Source organism: Lasioglossum baleicum, chromosome 14 (genome assembly GCF_051020765.1).
Source record: "Lasioglossum baleicum chromosome 14, iyLasBale1, whole genome shotgun sequence".
Classification (NCBI taxonomy): Eukaryota; Metazoa; Arthropoda; class Insecta; order Hymenoptera; family Halictidae; genus Lasioglossum; species Lasioglossum baleicum.
In genome coordinates, this window is record NC_134942.1 from 6,516,033 (window position 1) to 6,540,489 (window position 24,457).

General features: G+C 45.7%; 1 protein-coding gene across 6 annotated transcripts in view; it reads left to right on the forward strand.

Annotated features, from left to right (window-relative positions):
- Kdm3 (Lysine demethylase 3) overlaps positions 1–24,457 on the forward strand; it is a 368,071-nt gene that overhangs the window by 211,476 nt on the left and 132,138 nt on the right. The window contains exon 1 of one of the 6 annotated variants that reach the window (XM_076438308.1): positions 11,120–12,665. The exons of the other annotated variants lie outside the window; for them this stretch is intronic. Coding sequence (XP_076294423.1) covers positions 12,617–12,665 — 49 coding nt within the window. The 5' untranslated portion in view covers positions 11,120–12,616. Of the gene's footprint in view, positions 1–11,119; positions 12,666–24,457 lie in introns of those variants that run through there. 6 annotated transcript variants of the gene reach the window in all.

Genomic DNA, 24,457 nt, shown 5'->3' on the forward strand with positions numbered 1-24,457 from the left:
CCCACCACCGTCCAATTAACAAACGTAACATTTCCCCACATAAATCCACCCTTAACCTTCACAAAAAACCGAGGTGACAACCGCAGTATTATTTTGACCGTGGTCGGAGTAACTTCTTCCCGTTCGCTGTCACGATTTTGAAAATGTGGTGGTTTGTGCTTTCCACTTACTACGACGGATTCGCGGGAATGGCTGTGTCCTGTTGATCCGACGGAGTACAGAAGATTCTGAAAAATTTATAAGTACCTAGACATTAGTATTTTATAACCCAGGATTAATATTTTTATGTATAACAATGGATATAAGGTATTCTTTCATATCTTGCAACTTCAAATTTATGATCCGAATGGGCAGGGAGACGATCACTTGGTACGGGCCTAGCAACGAATGTCCCTTTAAACTTCGACACGATCATATTCTGTCTCATCGACACAATCTACACAATGTAATTCTACACGATCAAATTATGCAAGAACTTTAACAGCTTATATCTCAACAACTATTTGTTTGCGACATGTGGCCCCTTTCAAACTTTTCCTCTTCTCGACGAGTGGAAGGTGTCGATGTAAAAAACAACTGTACCAACAATTCTCTTTGTAATAACAATTTTGCAGCAAGTTTCTCTTACAAATGTCCACCGATTCAGAAGTGTAGATTCACCCCTAGGTCGGATGACCATTACTTTTTATACACCCTGCACATAATTCTAGAATGAAGTTGTGAATGTCTCGTGATCCTCGAAAATGTTGAACGCGTTCCTCGGAAAATTCGGTTTAGTGTTTCAGTTTTGAGTACAGGTGGAAAGCAACCGTGGCACTCGTCAATTCGCTTAGGACGGCTAGGTGTCTGGAATTTAAATAACAGGATTATCCGAGCAATAAATCCGCCGAAGCCATTTCCATTTTAATGTCTAGCTTATCCGGGGCCGATCGCCGCGCCCCCGCGCCGCGCCGGCCGGATATTTTAATTATCGTTCGCGTGGAACGAGTTAGGTCTGGGTTAGGCGAGTTTACCCGAGCAACCCGTGGCTTCCTCCTTTGTTGGCCGGGCCCCGCCCCGGTTCCAAGTAGTTCCACGCGGAGCAGAGTCAATATTGACTCGAGCCGAATACCGTGTACGTAACCGTGCTTAACCCAGATTCCCATCCGCGGTATCGAGATCGTTTCGCGAGATCGTTTCTATCCTCCTCGACACTTCTGGTCCCAGGAATTTTCAGTTTCGCCCCCGATTATCCATTAAGGCTCGCTTTGAAGCCGTCGCCCAGATAAATAAACGGTACCAGTGTTTATTTCCCCGGCTCGCGAAGACTCTCCCGGAGTCTCAAAAATAGAGGGGCTCTGCCGATCGGGCGCGCGCGCGCGTTCCGCAAATAATCGCCGCTGGAAATTGCTCAAGAGTAATTACCGTGTCACGATTATGTAAATCGACGCCGTTCAAGGCTGTGCCCGGGTGCCGCGGCTCCGCGGAGATTACGCGGACGTAAATCCGTGAAACGAGTCACGACTGTATACCTACGATAATACCCCGGTGAATTAAAGACGGTTCCCAGACACGACGACGACACAAGACGACGGCCCCGGTCGATGCATAAAATATCGGCGCTCGGACGCGTGCAGGCGCGACGGGAATTTACGATCGACCGGTTTCGGCGATCCTTCTTCGTCGATCGCCATTCATGCTGACAACCCAGCCGCTCCCGGATCCACGCTGCACATTCGAAATGATTGCTCGGCTGCCCGACCAGATACATACCATTCTGTCTGTTCTCCGTGGTTCTCTCGTACCGGGAAAACCGGGTATTTTATGTGCGATGAGTTTCCACGGGCTTCGTAAATTATCGCGATCTATTCTCCTGAGCTTAGCAATGATTTACGCGGACAGTTATTCAATTTTTCAATGGTTTGATATAAATTTTTAGTGGAGCGTTACGGGGAATTTAGGGGTTGTTCCCACCCCTTCAACGTTGCCATTTAACGACCCGTCCCCTAAATATGTACTTCCAAGGAACCAAAAACAATAGATTGCCGGAACAGTGAGCTCTCTTGGTCACCGACTATGCAACACTGTCTCCAACAAAACCAGTTCGTGACGGAGGTCCAGGGATCGAGAATAATCGAGAACGAGGAAAATATTCGAGCGGCCGTGTTCCAGTAATAGCAGCATTCCGCGGATTGCTTCGGCGTCGTTCAATGGTACTGCAAAAGAGAGAGAGAGGCAGTTCACGCAGGGAGGAGAGATAGGTCGAGAGGAAAACGCGGGACGGAGAAAGTGGACAATGACGAATAAGTAGTTGCGCGACGCGAGCGAACCAGCTGGCCCGGCTCCTCACGTTTACACGATGGTGATAAATTATTTATCCCGCGACGTCTGGCCAGCAGCCAACATTTTCCGTCGCGTTCCTTTTCCAGCCTCCCTCTCTGTCTATCGAACCAGCACCGGCAACAGAGAACCTCTTCCATTAGGACTCTGTCCGTTCACGCCGCGCCCGTCTCGTTTCTTTTTCGTCACACAGCTCGAAATTCTCTCTCTCTCTCTCTCTATCTCGGCTTTTTACTCGTATTTTTTGCGTAACCCAAATTTGTACAAGGGGCCCTTGCTCGCGGAGACAAAGAACGCGAAACGGGAGCGCAGTCACGCGGAAAAAGCAGATTAGATAAAGACCCGCACGCGGACGAGGCGTGAACGGCCCCCTACGCTCTGCTAGAGGAACAAGTGCACTCCGAGTTTAACCAGGTTTCGCACAATTTTGCACACCGTTGTTTGGACGTCGCGGCGAATTGAAATTTCTCGATTTTTAATCGTCCGTGCTTCACTGCATCCTTGAACGATTTTGGCGAAAGCGGTTTAAATTGCACTATTTTCTTGGAGATTCGGACCATGCGAAATTTTTCCCCAATTTTCTTTACTCGTTCTATTCACCTTACGCTTCGCAAAAATATTCAAGTCGTTTGACTTAATCCAAGAAGTAATTCCTGTAAGTTCGTAAAAATATCTCGAGTTGTTTGATTTAATCCGAAAACTAATTCCCGTAAGTTCGCAAAAATATTCAAGTGGTTTGATTTAATCCGAAAACTAATTTCTGTAAGTTCTCAAAAATATCTAAAGTCGTTCGATTTAATCCGAAAACTAATTCCTGTAAGTTCGCAAAAATATCTCAAGTCGTTTGATTTAATCCGAAAACTAATTCCTGTGAGTTCTCAAAAATATCTCAAGTCGTTTGATTTAATCCGAAAACTAATTCCTGTAAGTTCGCAAAAATATCTCAAGTCGTTTGATTTAATCCAAAAACTAATTCCTATCAGTTCTCAAAAATATTTCACGTCGTTTGATTTAATCCGAAAACTAATTCCTGTAAGTTCGCAAAAATATCTCAAGTCGTTTGATTTAATCCGAAAACTAATTCCTGTAAGTTCGCAAAAATATTCAAGTGGTTTGATTTAATCCAAAAACTAATTCCTATCAGTTCTCAAAAATATTTCAAGTCGTTTGATTTAATCCGAAAACTAATTCCTGTAACTTCGCAAAAATATCTCAAGTCGTTTGATTTAATCCGAAAACTAATTCCTGTGAGTTCTCAAAAATATCTCAAGTCGTTTGATTTAATCCGAAAACTAATTCCTATCAGTTCTCAAAAATATTTCAAGTCGTTTGATTTAATCCGAAAACTGTGAGTTGTCAAAAATATCTAGAGTCGTTTGATTTAATATGAAAATAATCGTTCGGAAGAGTACGCGGTCCAGCGTAAAAAATTTTTCGAAAAGAGCACACAGAGAAGTTTCATCGAATTTCTTGTAGCTCCTCGGGCTCGCTGCGAAACCGGACCGCTTTCAGCGTGTCTTTTCTCTGACAATTCTTCTCTGATTTTTTTCCTACGTTTTCTGTCGAGATTTTTTTTTCACGAGCCACTCTCACCGCTGCGTTGGTCTGATACTCGATACTCTTCTCTCTCAAACTACTTTTTTCTTGTCCTTCTGTCTCTTTCTCCCTGTCGTTCGTGTTTCTTTTTTCAAGTGAATCGGCCGACGACTCGCACGGCTTTGCGGAGCTTCGATAATTAGTCCGGTTATTTTTGTTGCGCGTCTCTTCTCGGACTTTTTCGACCGATCTCGGCTTTTGGACCGTTAGTCGGTTCAACGACACTTTCACCGTAAATGTGATATAATTATCGTAACTTCTTGGCAGCTTCTGCCCGGGATCCTCGATGCGATTAATGCACTGTGGATGCTCGCGTGGTCGCGTGACACTTGCGCTGGGTAATTATCGGGATCGTTTGCGTCGATGAGAAAGTTACCTTTGTAATCTACAATTACCCTTTTGTGTGGACAATCTCGATTTTGTTTAGACCTTTTTGTGGACATTTTTACTTTGGAAAATATAAACCAATGCAATAGCGTATGAAGAGTAGCGGTTCTAATAAGCCAAATTGCAATATATGTACAGTGAGTGTAAAAAGTATTCGTACGCCCTTTAAAATATGTAAAATAACTTTTTTATAAATGTACCAAACGACCTGATTTTTTATAATCAATTTGAAACATTGGTTTACGAAATAATATGCAAGAAATATTTTCCAAAAATTATAATTTACAAGGTTTTTAAATTTTTTTATTTGGGCCCATAAAGAGACAATTTCAAATATTAGTTTTGTAGATCTATATTAGTTACACACATGCTCTGAAAATTTCATCGAAACCGATTAACATACACACGAGCTACAAGCGGTTAAAAATTGTGAAAATCGTAGTTTTACACGACTTTTGATCAGTTTCTGCTTAAAATCCACAGAATCGTACATCTTTCGATGCGTGTCGTTTTTTCCTGCGTCAATCGATATCGATGTAATTTTCAGTGTGTGTATAACTAACATATAATAGATCTACAAAACATATATTTTCAATTTTTCATTAAGGGCCCAAATAAAAAAGTTTTAAAAAATGCCTTTTTTATTTTTGCATGTTACCTTGTAAATTATCAATTTCGGAGAATCTTCTTTTCATATCATTTCGTAAACCAACGCTTCTAATCGATTATAAAAAATCAGGTCGTTTGGTACAATTATAAAAAAGTTATACTATTTTAAAGGGCGAATGCATTTTACACTCACTGTATATTATAAACATGAAGTGTACAATAGAGTGCAGAGCAATTAAAAACAGAGAGTGCCTTTCAGGACCATTCAAAACCATTCAAAATAACCTGAATAGTCTTTGTAATATAGTCCTTGTCTAAGATTAGATACATCCTGAGACCTTCAAGCCTGCCGAGTATGTTGACGTTAAAATTTCTTGGTAATTGTCGCGGAATGGTGTCGAGATTTTTTCCGAAATGAATTTCGGGCACAAGGGAACGTTTGAAACAGCACACTCTTGTTTTCGAGCACACTGTATATGGATCCCCGAGCGGCTGCCAGCGGTACAAAGGCTCGTCGGTCTCTCTTTGACGTAACAATAGGTTTCGGAGAGTGTTTCTTACCGGGGGAATTGCTTTAAATAGAAGCGGAGGTATTCGAAGGTGGCAGGGCTCTTGAGTACGGTCAAGATCGTTTCCGTGGTAACGATTACGCTTAACCAGCGCTCGTAATTGCCGCTCGTAATTTACTAACTCCGGGGAAGGGAGTATCTCGAGACGGCACGGGGGGACTGAAACGCAACAAAAGAATCTGGGACGGACCATTGATCCCTTGCAGTCTAGCCTTGAAACGTTGCTAAACATTACCGTGCTCCATGATAAAACATAACACGCATACCAGAGATCATAATTTAATCCTTTGCAGTCGGAGAAGCTATTAGATCGAGTCGTAAATAACTTTCGATGCAGCTAGGTAGAATCTATTGTAAAAACGGAAGTTATTTATGACTTGATCTTTTATATTTTTTAACTTGAAAATTAAACGTTTCTTTCGACCTAGAATAATTCCATTGTACACATATATGATTTTTTTTTCATTTTACGGATACGACATCGATATAATAGCTCACACAATACTTAAATCCGTAGTAATTAATTAGATACTGTGTTGATTGATTGATACGCAACAATACCGACATTATTTAATAACTACTAACAAGGGAACTGCTGACAAGGGAAGGACCCGAAGTGTCCGACTTCGATTTTGATAACTTTTTGTGAGATGATGGTATATGGATTCCGAATTATGTATGCAAAATATTAGGTGTAGTTACTCAATAGTTTTAAAGATATAAACAATTAAAGTTTTATACCTTTTGAACCTTGTTGCGTGATTCACAGGTATGAAACTTTAATTGTTTACATCTTTAAAAACTATTGAGTAATTACACCTAATATTTTGCATACATAATTAGTGATCCATATACCATCATCTCACAAAAAATTATCAAAATCGAGGTCGGACACTTGGGGTCGTTCCCTTGTAAGGGTTAATACACGTGACAGCAAACAAAACATAGCTCACAGAAAAACGATGCAATAATAAATAAATTTCCACGGTGCTCGCGATCAAGATAGTTCAGCCTCCCCTGAAAGTTCCCTCATTTCCGATCGAAGCCGAACAATCGCTCGGAGCGCAGGAAACTCTGTTGCAACGGGGATTTAAAAAGGCAGCAGGTCGTGTTCCGTGTAATTTCATTACAAAACCGGCGCGCGGTGGTTAATTCCGCGGGGGTAAGTCAGCGGTGAAACAATTTCGCTTCGATATTTCAACGGGGAGAACACGAGGCGAGCTCGAGCTCTACCCGTTTCACGTTTGTAGCTGTTGTACGTGTGCGTTCAGTCGGGATAGTGTGGAAGCGAAGGTAGAGAGGAGAGAAATGAAATCGCTATCTCGATTGAAGCATCGCGTCTGAATCATCCGCGCGATATCTGCGTGCATATCGACGTGTTTTCCGAGGGCGAGGGCGGAAGGGCGAAGGGTTGGGAGGGTTTGAGGGGACCTTCGCTCCCTCCGATGGCTCTACCCACGGACGTTACACCGCAATTACTCGACGGCGTATTGATCCGACGAGTCGCAGTCCCACGGCTCGCAGAATCCCTCGTGCCGAGCAACCCTCTCTTTCTCCCTCTCATTCTCTGTGTTCGTGGCCTGTGGGCCGCGCGCGCGACACCATTGCACCCTTTTCGCATCGGGACCAGGAGAAAAAGAGCGTCACGGAAGGGCCAGGAAGTAGGGAAGCGAAGATACGCCCGGGAAATAATTGCCGAGGACGTTAGTGTCTCCCCTGGCCTCCCAATGCCTTCCCTCTCTCTTTCTCTCTTTCAAGCTCCATTGAGTCACGGGAATGAAAGCCGGTTGATGTCGCCGACGAAAAACCTTGTGTGTATGTCGCAGGAAAACCTGCTTCAGGGGCAGGGAGACTGGAAACATGCCCTCCTAGCCGACGACGACGTCCTCCTGGACGAGGGTTGTTTTCCCTTTTTAATTATCAGAGACCACTACGCTGTCCCCTTTTCATTTCTTCCGACCACGACGCTCCGGGCCTGTGTATTCTACTCGCAGATCTGCATCTACTCCGGGCTAAAGGCAAAACGGGGTGGTAGGGATTCAAGGACGCGACGGCGGAGTCGCGCGAAATCGAAAGGAAGACGAGTTTTGTGTTGGCTAGGACCTGTTGCCCTGTAATTTACATCGGACCTTGTTTACATTCAAGCTTGTTGGCCTTAGGTTGCTATCTGGGTTCGTTTGATCAGGATCTTCTGGCGACTAGACGCTAGGGGTGGTTTCGTCTTGAGGACGTGGTTGTCAGGGGTTTCGTATGAGGATGGAGGTACGCCCAGGTTGACCATTCGACAACAATGGTCTCGATTCTTCGCACTCGAAGCAATTTTAAAGTTGGAACATTCTTTCATTTTACGCAATCGAGTCCAGTTTCGTTCACACTATCTTCACCGCTCGAATTTTTAACGGTGAATAAAAGCCGTTTCAGTAACGTAAACAGTGGCTCGAGTATCGGCATCGTAATTTCTAACTGGAGGTGTGTTCGTGCAAAATAAAAATTGTCTGCACTCTCGCCATCGAAACACCGTAGTCGTCAATACCACCGGTTACCGGCTCTAACAAAAGACAAGTGTCCACGCGATTAGGTGGACCGTCATAAATCCACGAAACAGTCTCGGCATCTCGGTGGCCCGTTTCCCAGCCAGCGAAGGAATAAATCGCAGCGATATCCTCGGAACCGGGAAACGATCTCGCATCCAGCGTAACAAAGAAGAGCAGAAAGATCCGGACAGAGAAAGGGAGAGAGAGTTCCGGCGATATGGGTGGGGGTATAGACAGAAAGTTAGGGGGGGTAGCGAGTTTATATCACGACGGGACTATCAAACAGGGGCGGATACGGCGGTCGCCCGTTCCCCGCGCCATAATTCTCGACCCAGTGGTCGTGGGTGTACTCTCGGTTAAGGGGATTTCACGCAGACAGACACGCGCGCACACAAGCGGAATCCGTTGCGCGCGGGCGGCCGGGCAGACGCGGGTAAACACGGACACAAACACAGGCAGAAAGAGGCAAGGTTACAGAAAGGGAGAGAGAGAGAGAGAGCGCACGCGGAGCTAGCAGACGAGTGCAGGAGTCACTGACGGCGATCTGTGTCTGAGATATGCAGTCCGGGGAACGAGGGGGAGGAGAGACAGGAGGGGAAGCTAACCCACGGAGTCAGGGAACCCGGGTGTCAGGGAGGAAGAGAGGAAAAGGAAAGAGAAGGAGAGAGAGAGGTCGATATCTCTGTTCCCTTGTGCGCGAGCGCGAGGGGGGAAACGGCGACGTGGCAAACGGAGAACCAGCTGAACCGGTTTGACGGACCTCGGCTGGTTTCATTAAACCCCGGTTGTAACCTCCTCCGTCGCCTCTCCACTCTCTCACTCTCTTTCTCTTCTCTTTCTCTTCTCTTCATCGTCTCGTGGCTGTGTACACGCACGAGTGCGGCTGAAAAGCCAGCCGTCCGTGGCTCGTTTCGTTCCCGACCCGAGACTCCAGCCGATTTGCCTCTCCTCTCCTCTCCACTCTCCTCTTCCCGTCTCTTCTACTCACTCCTCGCCGAGTCAGAGAGAGAACAGAGACGAAGGTGCACACGAGCACGCGCGTGTGCGCGAGACGAGAAAGAGGCAAGGTGCAAAAGGAAAGTCCCGGATAATTGCCGTGGTCCCGTAATGCCCACACACCGGTGCAGTCGTTCCCGCGCTTCAGGGCCGCGCCACCATTGCGACACATACACGCTTTACTATACTCTCCGCCTGCAGCGTTCTTCAACCGGTGGTTCGCGGAAATTTCCTACCGGTTCGTGAAAAATTTTGGATCTCGCTCGTAAAGGGATCTCTCATGAGTAGACAGCAGATTTCACGCATTTCTGACAAGAATGAGGTGCAATTTAACACAGTGAATGCATGAGAGGAGTTTCAAAATTGTTTTAAATTTGGCCTGGTAAACATATTAACACTAAATCTACCGAGCCTTAAATGTAACTGGTACGTATTCCCTTATAAAAATGACAAGATTCACTTTACTTAGAGTTTGTGCGGCTCCAATTATAATACGTGCTCTACTAAAGATATTTATACAATCAATTCTTATCAAACCATTTTTATTATTTCAATAATTGTAAAATAATAAATGTGGAACCGGTCATTTTGACCGGTGGTGGCAGGTTTAGTGTTAAAGAAGAATGTAACAATTTTACTGCTCATCTTGTGTCCCCACTCTACCTTCCCCTTCTACGAAGGTATTCTCCACGCTTCGACCCGGTCACGTGACGCGTTTCGTCAGTCGTGCATGTGTCCGAATGCAATGTAGGGTAACTTTTCCCCTCAATTCACGCTCCCTCCCCTCACCCGGCGACTCTAGTCATCCTAGGAAGATTGTTGCTATTTAAATAAAGCTGCAGATCCGCGAAGGGTATAATTAAAACGCAGATTTCGATCGAGGGATCCCCGGAAGATCGCGGAATCGCCGGGTACGCGTGTGCACAGGTGTTCAGTGTTCGCGTGAACGTTGAATGGGCGCCGCGCCTGCCGAACAAAGTGGTACCGGTGTACCCGGTGTTCATTTCCGCGGTAATTAATCCTTTCTGCACACTGGCTCCACGTTTAATCGGGATTCAGCCGGCTCGCTAATTATCAGTTCTATTCCTTTAATTAACGGCGTCGTTAACTGTAACGGACTGTCCACGGAAAATATTTCCTGCGGGTTGCGTATACATACTGCAGAAGCTTTCGCGCTCTCGTCACCGCTCGTCTCCGCTCGTCTCTGCTCGGACTCGGCGCTCGTTCTCTCGAAAGCCTCTCCTCTCCCCGATGAAGAACCTCGCGCACAATGTTATCGGTGGAAACTTTCATCCGGCTGTGTGTTTGCTCTAATTGCTGGCTCAGCCAGAAAGATTGGCGGACGCTATTTTCCCCGTTAATGAGTAAACGCGAGCGGCAACGACTGCTTTTAATAGGGAACAACTTTCCGGGCTCCCGGCCGAATGAACCGCGCGCCTCGGCGAACGTAACGCAATTATTCCCGCAGATACAACACGTCTGCCACCTGTTCCATTCGAAACCGCGTCGACCTTTATTAGCTGAATTAATTATCCGCCGACGAGCGATCGCTCGATCAGCTCCGGAAATCGATCCGGACGCCCATACATTACCATTCGATCACCGGTTTTAATGCTCCCGACGAACACCGATTCCCGAACCACTGCACGCCGCCATTTTCCTTTTTTAGCCGCTCTTTAAAAACAATTATTTGAGAAACACATTTTTCGCGTATGTATACAGGGTGGAACATTTGTCCTGGCCACCTGGTATATCTCGAAAACTAAATTCCAGAGAAAATATATTTCAAATGAAAAGTTTAAATCAAGGAGGGGCTTCATCATGTTTTCAAGCTCATTCCAAGGTCAACTTTATTCTTTCAAATGGAATGTCCTATTTTTTATACGATAGATCGATAGAGTATCAAATTCTGAGTATGAAAGGGTTGACCTTCATATGTCCTAAACCTGATAGTTAACGAGATGTTATCCAAAGAAAAAAGAGAATTTTTTCGATAATATCTCGTTAACTATTAGGTTTAGGACATACGAATGTCAACACTTTTATACTCAGAATTTGATACTCTATCGATCTATGGTATAAAAATTAGGACGTTCCATTTGAAAAAATAAAGTTGACCTTGGAATGACCTTGAAAACATTATGCAAATCTAAAATGACTGCTGCATCAGCCCCTCCTTGACTTAAACTTTTCATTTGAAATATTTTTTTTCTCTGGAATTTAGCCTTCGAGATATTCCAGGTGGCCAGGATAAATGCTCCACCCTGTATATGTCCATTATCGTTCCATTAGGAATTTCATTTATCGGCTACATTTATCGTTGGATCGCGAATTTTATGCAGTGCAACCCTGCGAAGTACCGAACATTGCAACTTCTGTGTTCACCAAAAGTTAGCTGGTCGTTGGAACCTCTAATCTCAGAATAAAAATGATCTTTTTTAAATAATCAAGTCATTCTTAAAACACAGAATCCTGTTCGTGAAATTCATCATCGACGGAACCGTGGTCAGAGAGACATGCAATTTTGAAGGAGCAATATTTTCCCACGAAAATTAGTCTGAACAGAGGCAGAAGACTCGAGCGAATCGTCCCGTTTCGAGGCGGAGTTAATAAGCGGTTCGTATCGCGTCGAGTGTCCGATAAGGAAATGCACTTGACGTCCGCGTCGGGTCGAAAAAGTGGGCTGAGTTAATGCAGACAAGCAATCGGTATCGGCGCGGGATTTTTAGATTACGGAACGTCGGTCCTAGCTAACTCTGGCAGCGTTACATCGACGTGGGTGTGTACGCGATAAGCCTGCAGTCCGTTCGACCGGCGGACTGATACGATAACTCCTCTATCGCTACGTTATATCACTGGTTATGTCAATACGAGACGGCACGCGAAAAAAAAGCACCGAGTTTATTCACGGGGATAAAGCGCGTGTTCAACGTAGCAGAAATCGGGTTGGATCCGCGAGCTGTACGCCCGCCGCCATCTTCCCTCGCTAATTGCCCGCGCGACAATGTTACTTCGTTAATCTCGACCGTAGATAACCTACCCGTGACCTGAAACCCCAGTCATTCCACGGATAAATTTTCGAGAGGAAAATATTGTTTGTGCGGTGGAATTCGATATGTAAAAGGATTTATAAAACAAAAGCCGTCGACTCTGTGATCGTTCGCATGTTCTCCGTGAATCTTGACTCGATTAATTGTTACAGCTGTTATCAAGTCACTGAACAAAAGGACTTATTGTCCACATCCTGGGATTTCCGGCTAAGCTTTATCGTCCGTGAGACACAACTTGGGTAAACTTGCGGCGGAAAGTTTACTTGCGAGAAGCGCGCGCAGGGAAAATAGATTAGATTTCAGCACATCTTTTTATTTTCCATTCTGCTGACACGTGTTTACGCTCCGAGTGTTCAAACAGCGCGTGATAGGGATAATAAACATTTACCGTTTAGAGTTTGGAGTAACGCGAGAAGTCGCGGATCGGGAGAAATCGAGTCTGGTGTATTTAATCTTTGCGGGAACTGTGGCACAGTCGATGCTGTATCGGTCTGTGAGCTCTCAGTGATTTATAGGATGATGTCCAACGTCTTCTTGCGATATCCTACATTTTCCGATGAAGCAATCTAGGCTGGAAATTCACTCCGGACATACAGTCTGTCACGGTAATATTGGGAATTTCCTTTTTATAGTGAGATTAATTAGTTTTTGAGTTTTGAAAAAATTGCAATTGATCTTTCGGGGCCAAGGGGGGGTTCAGATATAGTGAACATGCGAGTGTGCCGAGGCGATTTCACGCGAGGAGGGGGTTCCTCGAGTGTCGGGTATCGAGAAACGAATCACGGAGCGGTTGTCTATCGCGTGGGAGGCTGGTTCCAGTCTGGAGTCGGCCGTAAAAAAGCGTATTACCGCTGTTGAATCCCTATTTCCACGCAGACACGGTCGGGTCCCTGCCAAAAACTACACTTCGCCCGACCGTTTGCTCGGGTCCGATACCGAGAAGCCTTTGAACCGAACACTCGTCGACTGCTTCTGCTCTCTCTTTCTCCCTCTCTCTCTCTCATTGAGGAGAGCGTCACGTCGGCGCAGTTCCAGAAAAAACAAGGGAGACTTTCCGGCGTCGAGACGCGACATTAAAGTGGCCCGTGTCTCTGCCCTCCGTCTTCCGTCGTCTCTTTTCCTCTTTCCCTCCGTTGCACGTATCAGAGGACCGTCTGTCTCTCCTCGTCCAGGAATAACGAGCGACACATACGAGAGAGAGAGAGAGAGAGACCCCTTGGCTATTGGCTCGTGTTAAACTCACGGAGTGGCCTCAGGGGAGGTCAATTGGTCGTGACGTCACCGACGCAACACAATAAAATATAATGGCCGTGCCGGCCTAAGCAAAACATGCGACCGCGGTTCGTGACCCGAACAAGACGCCGCCGTTTAGACCCTACCCGCTCTCGACGCTGCCCATATACCCCTCTTCCGTTTCTTCATTCGACCCGTCGACGTTCCCTCTTTCGAACTGGCCCCGCTTCTTACCGAGAAACTGGCCTCCTTTGCTGAAAACTGATTAATTACCCCTTGGGAACTGCTTGGTCGCCACGGATATTTTATTGAAATTCAAGGAATATGTGGGAGGAAAGTGTTACTCTTTTCTCTCATTAGCGCAGTGAACGTTTTTGATGGGATTTAGGCAGTTTCGACCTCCAGGAGCCTATCGCCTTGATCCTTGACTGTGCGCCATTGAGAACCACCTCTGACGCCAGTGGTTGTCAATCGACGCTGCTTCCTATCTCCAAACTCTTTCTTATAATCTGCTCATTTTCATCAAGCTCAATATCAAGCCAATGTGATATTAGTAGACTGCGGATCTTTATGCAAAATAAAAAATGTTTGTATTGATTGTGAGACACAGGAGCGAAATAAAAATGTCTTTCTTATTTCATTTATCTGATTAAGCTGAAGCCAGTACGCTGATGTCTTTAAATCTTTTTAATATTCCGCTACTTTAAATTGTGCTTCCGATTTTTGCCATAAATGCATAAAATCCGCGATCTAGTTATTAGACCACGGATTTTATGCAGTTTCGACAACAATGAGCAAGTGCAAATTAACGTGGACAGATTAAAAGAATTGAGAGACATAAATGTGGTAGTTTCAGCTGATTCGAAATAATTCAAATTATTATTAAAAGAAGAATGAAATTTATATTTGAACAATGTACAATGATAATGATAAAAGACGTCGATGTCCACAGTTTGATCTACAGTCGCGTTGTACTCCGAAACATTTCTCAACAACGATAGAAAGCATTCTCTATACCATCGAGTAAAAATACTAATAATAGGCACGTTTTACATTCAGCACCGTCCTTCGTTAATGTCGTTTCCCGCAAATAAATTTTTTGGTCGGGCTCGTTCAGAGGTTAATTACCAGCGCCGTAAAAACCGACGATTTTCTGTCGATGTAAATATTTTTGGACCGGTAATTAAATCGCGTGCAAAAACTCTCGCATTCTACTGGCAGCTCGGCGCACGAGAACCCGACACGCTGAACCCTTTCAAGGTCCCCCGGTCGCCAATAGTCGTCGTGGCCCCTGTTTACACAGCGCGGCGGATCGCCGAGAGTGGCGAGCCGTGTATCGCGAGCATTTCGCGCATACTTGTCATTCATTTGCGCTCGTTAATGACCCCTTCGACAGAGAGACAGCTGTATTTGCCCGGTGACTCCGCGACGAGATGAACAGCTCCGTTCCTGGAACCGTTGATCCTACTGTAGATCCGAAGACCGGTGATCGTTATGCAAATCCACGGTTTTATTGACCGATACCGGACGGAAGCCAAACAGATCTCTTGTTCAGAAAATTTTCTTCCGCTGAATCATGCACTTGAAAATGTTCAAAAGGATTTTAGACATTTCTGAATACAGATTTTCTGGATTTTATTACATTTTTTAATACAGGTTGACTGTCACAAAGGTATTTGAGACGATTGTAATGAAATACTAAACAATGGATCAAAGTAATTGGATACTGGTCACAGTGAGCACCGTGAAAAATGCAATACATTATTGATAAGCCTGCAATCATACATAATCACGTTGTTTACATAGTATTACCATCACAGTCTTGAATTATGAAAGTTGGCGTGACAGTCGACGAGCTATACGCTGTTGAAACTAGTAATTGTTTAATGTGTGCAGATCTATTATCATTATCACGCAGTGTTTGTCATACGGCGCGGCATAATTGATTTCCGTTAACATGCTCAATGGAAATCGACACTAGCTAAATGAAGTGAGCTGTTGCGCTATTAGCACTTTCAATGGCCTATTAATAAAATAAAACTGCTATCGTGTGGCTATAAATAAAATCGATTCTAGTGAAAATTGATTTTCAAGTTTAGTAAAGAAATCAAACGAACTGAAAATATTCTCCGTGGACTTGATTTTGCTGATGTGTCTTACACTGAAACAATTTGGCAAAAAATTGTGATTGGGAGGATATTAGGGGGTTCGTTTCGAGGGATCAGCCCCGAACGCCAGGATATAGGCAACCATGAAGAGGTATCACCGGGCGCGATTATCGATCGCCAGATGGTTATTGGAGGCAGCGTGTCGCTTGTGTTATGGTGTAACGGGTAACGTGTCGTCGGAAGGCGGTAGGAAACGATAAAGTCGAGGACACCCTGTAGATCGATCCAAGCCCCGGAGAGAGCTATTCGCAGGGGTTAGGTCAGCGTGTGCAGGTACGCGTCTAGGGCCTGCTGCGCCCTGGCCATACGCTATATCCGCGTTTATGGCTCGCCATAAACCCGAGAGGGCCAATAATGACTGGCTACATGGGGGGACACCCAGAACTTCTGCGATTCCCCGGCACACCGTACCGTCGCGTCGATTAAACCCTCCGAAGCTCCCAGAACTGTAACGAACCGCTGCGAATCGGGAAACCGTACACGAACTTCCGTATTAGCGTCCTGCGATAACCTGACTGCGAATCATCCTACCTGCAATAGTTCCTGCATTCGTTGCCAGCGACAGCAATCACTTAGCCATGGCTCTTTCGACACTGAACCTATCACTGCCGGTCAAATCATATTTTATTTTGCAATTAATACACAAGTAATACGGTTTTGTCTCACTCGTTTTTACGCACGAATCAAGTCTCGAACTTTGTTTTTGATTTTTTATTTTACAATTATCCAAATTAATACATATTGCAGCAGTGATACGGATTGCACAAAATCGACGTAAACACAGCCTTGTAATTTTTAAGACGATTTGCTGTTCCGCGACAGTAAGACAAAACTACTGTTCCTATTTGCGAAGACACGAATCAAGTCTCGAACTATTGGAAAACGTCGACATTCCCGTCATTCCGCGGAATAATCAGGCTTACAAGCGATCAATGTATCCCGGCCGCCATGCCCCTAAATGCCAGAGGGTGCTATTCAACACGCCCCAAGCTCTCCCAGCCCCCTCAGCAGCAGGACTTTAAGGATCGAAGGCCAGACCTCGGCTCTTCGACGTCTGCGAGGAAGTTTGCCCTTGTTCGTTGCTCTTCCAGGATTATCTGAGCCCATCAGGGGACTTGTCCGTAAGTCTAATGGAGCTGGATCAGGGGAGCGCTAGGTCGGGATGAGTTCCAGCCGACGAAATTGCTGACTCGGCTAAACAAGTCCGGGCGTAAAAAACAGAAAATTCCAGCGAAGTCGCCGATGGAAACACCGACCGGAAACGGTTGCGGGGACGTTGACGAGGGTTCGGTCGACCTGTGAAAAAATAATTACCGGCGCGGCAGGTTGGCGAGAGGAGATTTTCAATCCGGTCTCGGGGAATTAGCGGGGCATGTGCACGGGCGAGCGCGCCCGAGGCTCTGCATCCTCTCGAATTGCCGTTGAAACGCGACGCGAACGAACGCGGACGATATTTATCGGTCTATTACGAGCAACGGTGAACACCGAAGCCACCTGGTGTCTCCCGTCGACGTAATTATCAACGGTGATATATTATCGGCGCGCGAGCCCGCTCGATGGGAAGGAATCACGGGCAAGAAAGCAACGGTAATTTATTAATAGAACGTTGAACAGCGTGCTCGGTTACGCGCGGAAAATAGTATTCCGGTGAGATGGTCTCCCTCTCCCTTTCTCTCTCTCTCTCGCATGGGGCTGAAACACGACCGCGTTTGTCAATGCGATCGGAACACAGCGAGCCGCGTGATTTGCGAGAGCGGACCGCTTCATTCCGCTCCGTTCCGCTCCGGTTCGGTGATTTCGGCGTCGGGAGATTCCGGAGCCGGCCTGCCGTGACCGACGCGTCTGGTAGGAATCATTTTTACTGTTACGCTTTCAAGGCCGTCGACTCCGGGCCCCGATAACGAGCACCGGCTATAAATAAAGCCACAATTAAGCCCGGGGTGTTCCGAGCCTCGTCGCGTTTGATTTATCCGCGATAAAAGCGGAACCCGGTGCCGGACCGAGTCTCTACCCGCGATCGAAAGTTTTATTACAGGGCCCCTGCGGTACATCGGCAGCGAGCCAGGACACACTCGATTGTGTCGCTGATACTGCTGTTCTGAAATATCGCTGTTTCAAACTTCAGATTTTTATTCCCCGTTTGATTAAGGGGCCACGGAGCTGTTTAATACGATCGCGAGAGGATTAAAGCGGGATTTGGAGAATTCCGAGGACGGGTGGGCGTGGCTTAAGTTGCCGGGGGTGGTACCAGCATCCCGCGGGCCAATCTTCGACGGTGACTTGGTCTTGAGACTTTGTACATCTCAGAAATTTGTCAGCGAAGTTGCAAAATATTGTTTTTTGAGTGTGAAATGTCTCGAGTGGGCGTGGCTTCAGTTGCCGGGAGTGGGACCAGCATCCCGCGGGCCAATCTTCGACGGTAACTTGGTCTTGAGACTTTGTACGTCTCAGAAATTTATCAGCGAAGTTGCAAATATTGTTGTTGAGTGTGAAATGTCTCGAAGAGGCGTGGCTCTTGATCTTGGCGTGACCAGTGGGCGTGGCTGTAACGCTCTCGATTTTTCCAAGGTCACGCAGTACACCGGCGACAAATCTATGTGAGTAGTCGCCTTACGCTCTTCAAGAAGTCTGTAACTTTCAAGGACCATTTCGACCAATGATATTTAGGAATAATTACCTGGCAACCACCAGACTACTCCCTAGACAGTATCTGACCTCCAACAGTTTCGTATTTCGGTCGAGAATTGATGAGAATATTTTCACCGGGATATGAGAGGAGCTTTGGCGAGGCGGGGAATAGATTTTTATCGTTCGCGGATTGGAGGGTGAAACGAGAATAAAAGAATTTGTCGAAGAACACAATGGGGAAGCGAGGAGACAGAACCCGAGCCCCGGTGTTTTAATATTCTCGCGAGCGTTCCACTTTTTCGCACTCCAGCGTGCTTCGCGCGCGGATATGGAAATCGTTTTCCGCCCGAGAGAGAGAGAGTGAGAAACAGGGGGTGGAGGACGGGGTTCGCAGGCTTCGAAATTCTGGCAATAACCAGTGACAGTGCCATCAAATTGCATCGAGCCACCCTCTGTGTACACCCGTGTCGAGGGCCGTGCTCGTGACATTTTGTGTACGCTCCAAACACACACGGCCACCACTCTCACCCTCTCGCGCACGATTCAGCCGGACAATCTGCGCGTGTGGGCATATAGGTGTTCTCTGTGGCCCATGTAGGAGGTGGGGCATTCAAGCTTTATCGGTCGTAAACACGCGAGTAATTATCGTGGCCGGCCATCTTGGTCCACGGGCGCGTCACATCCGGTCACTGACCATTCAATCGTTTCGAGCCCCGGCCGGAGTTAATAAATACTGCATTGCCTCCAGAATCGCTCGTTAGTGCGGACCGGTGCGGTGGCGAGCGTGTCGTGTCGTTCGAGATCGTTCCAATTTCTCTTCCCCCTTTCCCTGCTTGCTATCAGAAATTTAAAGTTTCACCTCCCGAGTCAGGGGCAGGCCTGTCGCACGCAGAATCCGAATTGTTTCCCAGCCCCTCCCAAAAGTCGCACGACTATGCTGCGTCACTCCGCGGTGCTCGGTCAGGCCGTTAACCCCCTTAACGCTTGGATTACTGAATGGGAATTAACCATCGCCGCCTTCCGACTCTCCGTCAAGTTCAAGGCTTAGCCTCCCGCTGATCCCCGACAATTTCGTCAACGATTTAATCTCCACGCGATCGCTTTGATCATCAAAACGGCTGAAGCTTCGTTGGGAATCGTGGATAATCATGAATTTTCATTTCGTTTTTCGAAATTGGATCAGGTAGAGACAGGTGGACGGTTCTCAAAGGGATGACATAACTGCAAACAGGGTTTCGAGCCCTCGTTAATCCATTTCTTTCGGCCGGAGGTTCGACGTAACGCGACACGTGGCGAGTATTTTCGTCGACGAGACAAAGGCGACTCGGGAAAACGTGTGGCCCCGAGGCAGCAAAAACGCTCGACACACGTCCACCCTCCCCTCCGAGAGTCGCTGGAATTTTCGTCATGTGTCGCCCATACGGAATCGGTTCTCATTTCTTTTGTTTTTCTTTTTTGTAGGGACCTCTCGGCGCTCTCGTAACTCCTCGCGGAGACGTTCGGGTGTCTCGCGAACGGAAAAATGTGTCGAGGGCCATCGTCTCCCGGAGACGAGTGGCTTACGTGTCTCCCATTTCGACTATTTTTAAAGCCGGCTTCACGGTTCACGCCGCAAGTTAATCGTCCCGTGAAACAATAAACACTACCGAGTCGGCCTTCTCACCCGGTTCATCAAATTATTAGAGGCTCGTATATTGGGGTTATTTATAACGATTATTTTCGGAAACATCGCGAGTCCTCTCGGCCAGCACAATAATAACAGAAAATTTTTCTTTCAAAGCACCGAGCGGGTTGCGGCAAGTGCTGACAGTGACCTCAATCCCGTTCTATACAGTTGGGCACGTCCCGCCACATTTCTGGCAACGAATTGTAAAATATTTAGTTGACTGTGTACTTTAGGTCTGCGCACGTTAGATGCCCGGAAAGATTATTGAATAGAGGACCGAGTGGACTCGGGAAACTTAGTTGACGTTTTCATTGAAAATATCTGAGATGGTCAAATCCCATAGGGTGGACCTAATGGACCTTTCAAGGACGTTGACATTGCTCTGCCAGCAATTCTCAAATACTCGCACTGCTGGAATATTAAACATCCCAGACTCGAACGTCGTTGTCAGTGTCCTCGTAGAAAATCGCCTCCTATGATTAAAAGCGGTAGTTGATAGATCTACAGTCATTCACACTGCCTTTAAGAATATCCTCAACCAATTTAAAAAGCAACATCATCCTTCAGCCCCATTTGGAATTTTAAACTTCTGAGATTCATTTATCAATTGCGAGTTTCGCTGTGTCGAACAATGATAGCTATGTTCGAGGTGCTAAAAGGGGTAGCTGCGACGTATACATCGTCGTCAGTGTTCTTGTATACAGTGGGTGTAAAAAGTATTCGTACGCCCTTTAAAATAGAATAACTTTTTTATAATTGTACCAAACGACCTGATTTTCTATAATCAATTGGAAGCATTGGTTAAAATTATAATTTAAAAGGTTACATGCAAAAATAAAAAGGACATTTTTTAAACTTTTTATTTGGGCCCTCAATGTGTGAAAATTGAAAATATATGTTTTGTAGATCTATGTATAGGAGTTACACACATGCAGAAAAGTTCGTGGAAATCGATTAACATACGCACGAGCTACAAGCGGTTAAAAATGGTGAAAATCGTAGATTTTGTTCAGTTTCTGCATAAAATCCACAAGATCGTACATCTTCCGATGCGTGTTATTCTCTCCTGCGTCACCCGATTTCGATGTAATTTTCAGTATGTGTATAACTAACACAGAGCTACAAAACATATATTTTCAATTTTCCCTAAGGGCCCAAATAAAAAAGTTTTCAGCTAAACAAGTTACAAGTTAAACGAGTTAAGTTACAAGTTAAACAAGTTTAACCTTGTAAATTAGGGTAAAGTGCTGAAATATGAACCACTTTTTGTTGATGTCATTTTTTGATTATTTTAGAATGCTCTTTTTCGGCTAAAAAATTACCAGTTGTAGATGCATTTCCTCCCTATAAGATTGTGCGGTCAAGTTTGTTCAAAAATTAATACAGCCTGGGAAAAATATTTTTTTTGTGGTGTCATTTGCAGGTTCCAGCGAAATGGGTTCTTAATCTACTGCCATATTCGGCACCCACACCAAGAATGTCAATAGCTCTACTCTATACATACCCATATTAGGAAACCCTTGGTAGTGCCATATTGGGAACTCCACGTGGACTGATAATACTAGCTACTGACAAAGAGAAAATGAATTTCAGCCCAAACCAACAGTTGGAAAACATTAATATAAATAAAACTGAATCTACAGATATATCCAAACATTTCAAAATCACTTACCATCCTCGAAAAGGATACTATCGAAAATCTAACCACAAAAATAATCAACACGTGCAGACACAGCTGGCGGAGGATCGATACTAAACTCTATGTACAGTAGAATGATGCGAACGCAATGCACACTGTCGTGAGTAAACTTGGAAAACTGTCGTTTAAAAATTTTCTCACTAGAGTACGACTTCTCCCTTACGAGATATAAGGTAGTGCCATACTAGGGGACTATACCATATTTGGAAAATCTTTTTTGCATATCATTTCATAAACCAATGCTTCTAATTGATTATAAAAAATTCAGGTCGTTTGGTACACTTATAAAAAAATTGTTCCGTTTTAAAGGTCGTACGAACACTTTTAACACCCACTGTAAATCCACTCTCCATAATTAAAAGGGGTAGTCACTAGACTTACATTGACACTGCCTCTAGGAATATCCTCAACCAAAAGTAACACATCATCATTCAGCCCCGCTGGAATGATTCATTTCCGAGAATCATTTATCAACTGCAAGTTCTGCTGCGTCGAACAATGAAAGATATGTTCGAGGTGGTAAACGCTGACAGCTAGAGAGCTCTCGCGATCCAGGTCGACGGCTTGACAGCAGCCGAAGACACCCGCGAAAGAAATCGAACTCGGATTGACCTAATTCGCGTCCGCGGCGATCGTCGATCCCATTATAAAAGACGGTCCGCTTTAATTCGAGCGACGCCAGTGTCGCGTAGCGTATCCGCGAGGTCGGCCGACTCTCGTCACGCTTTATTTTTACCCTCGTTACCGTTTGTTTTTGCCGGACGTTTAATTTTCTGTGCCCGGCCGTGCGCGGGACTCCGCGTCCGCTCTCGCTCGCCGAACAAATATTTATGGGCCTCGGTCTCGCGGATAACCTTTCAGACGGAAGGAAGAGAGCGTAATCGAATCTCTCACGGTCCAGGTAACGTTAATTAATCCGATCGATACGTTTTAAAAGGCGAGCCTCGGATTAAATAAATTACAACGGTGTCCTCGATACGCCGCGACGCTTCGTCTACCGAGCAGTCAGTCTGCGAACCAATTACGACGTCTGCTGTTACACTAATCTTTCTCCGAACAATAACACACTTCAACAAGTGGGACCTGTTAACGCTTTCGTATATTGACCATTGGATACTCGAGTGTCTCTGCTCGAAGTTTATGTATTTGTTAGTAGATTGTTCCCAGTTGGCATACATTGTCTTATGACAACACAAAATTACATTGATTTAGGTGTCGTACCAGTTTTGTTTAACACTAAACCTACCGAGCCGTAAAAGTAACTGGTACGTGTCCCTTATAAAAATGACAAGATTGATTTTATTTAGACTCTCTGCAGCTCCTATTGTAATATGTGCTCCACTAAAGATATCTATTCAATCATTTCTTATGAAATTATTTTTATTATATCAGTAAGCGTAACATAAAGAATCTGGAACGGAAGGTTTACTGTTAAATAGAGAAGTTCGCCAAAAAGTGTCTCAGGAAAACATATTTATAATTTCAATATTTCTAAAAGAACATATCAGGAGCAAGTCATTTCGACTCATCCGGTGGTTCTAATTTTAAAGTTCTGCTATCTGATTATCAGCAAAATAAGAAGTTTCTTCAATTAAGCTTCTGCTTTTGATCATTTTAGAAAGCCGAAAGTAATGTATTATCCAATTGTTTTTGTCGCGAGTGACACGAATACGAACGGAGGATTATCGAGTGTTGATATTAAATGGATCGAAAGCAAGAGTCGGGAGTACCAGGGCGAGGCGAGGAGTGTAACGATGATCTAGCAGGTGCAGCGGCGGCCGTTCCCCGGAAAAATTGGGTCTGCAGTCTGGAAGATACATGAATCCCTCCCAGTGATTGTAAGGATAAACGAGGAACGCCAGTGGGGAGGGGTTGGGGAACGGCATCGAAATAGTAGGCGACTGAGGAGAGAGGAACGGACAGGTGGAGGAGGTAGAGAGACAGCAGGGTCGCGGAGGGGAGACAGGGGAGAGGGATTTATTACTCAGGATTTACTGTTATTACCCGGAGGGGGAGAAGCACTCAAGCGGGCAACGGCGTTGCATACGTGGGGTGCGTTTATCCGATGCGCGGACCTCGGCTCTCCGTCCCTTTCTCTCTCGCTCTTATCCTCCTCTCTCGCTCTATGTATGTATCCAGAATACATGGGCGCATGTAACGCGAGGATGGGCGCGTTTGCAAACTCTCGACGCTCCGCGTTTCCTGGCGACTGCGGTTTGTCCTCCTGTCCTGGCTCGGTCCGCATGCATTACGCTCCGCGTAATTGAACAGCGCCGACGTGCTTTGCTTTACATTTTAATTCGCCCGGCCATTATTTCTGGGCAACGCGCGCGGGCAAAAGCGCCGACGACAGGGACAGGGAACGACGACGTCCAGACGATTATTGTTCGGAACGGAGGAGGAACGGGGATAAAAAAGGAATCGGGAAACAGGGACAGCGTAGAACAGCTCTCTTGCTTCGCTGCTGCTGCGCTGTTCTCTCTCTGTCTCTCTTTCTGGTCTCCCCCGTGTTCGTTACGCGAACGATCGAGCCCGCCGCTCGCCGGTGAAATTGTATTGCACTCCGGAGGAAACGGAACCGTCGACGACCCAGCGTTACCATAACTGGTCGGGCGAGTCGGCGCTGGGAAATCTCTCCTGCGAATCGTATTTGTTTGGACTAGAAAACGGGTCGCTGGCTGCGGGTCCTCCAAGCCACACCGGAAACACCGGTCCCTGACCGAGCTCAACTCGACGGTGCACTTTGGGATCCGACATGAAATTCCTCTACATCGGAAATTACTCGCACTGATGAAATACGAAAGTGTGATACTTGCACTCGATTTAAAACTAGAATATTTCGTTCTGGAATTGTTGAGGACTGGGTTACTCAAAAAGGACACACGTAAATTGTGTAGTTCGATATAAGAGAAGAGTCGTGATGTTGTACACTGCACGGACGAAAGGCGTGTGGTACGTCAGATGAAAAGATAACAGAGTAGAATCACATGAAATAAAACGATA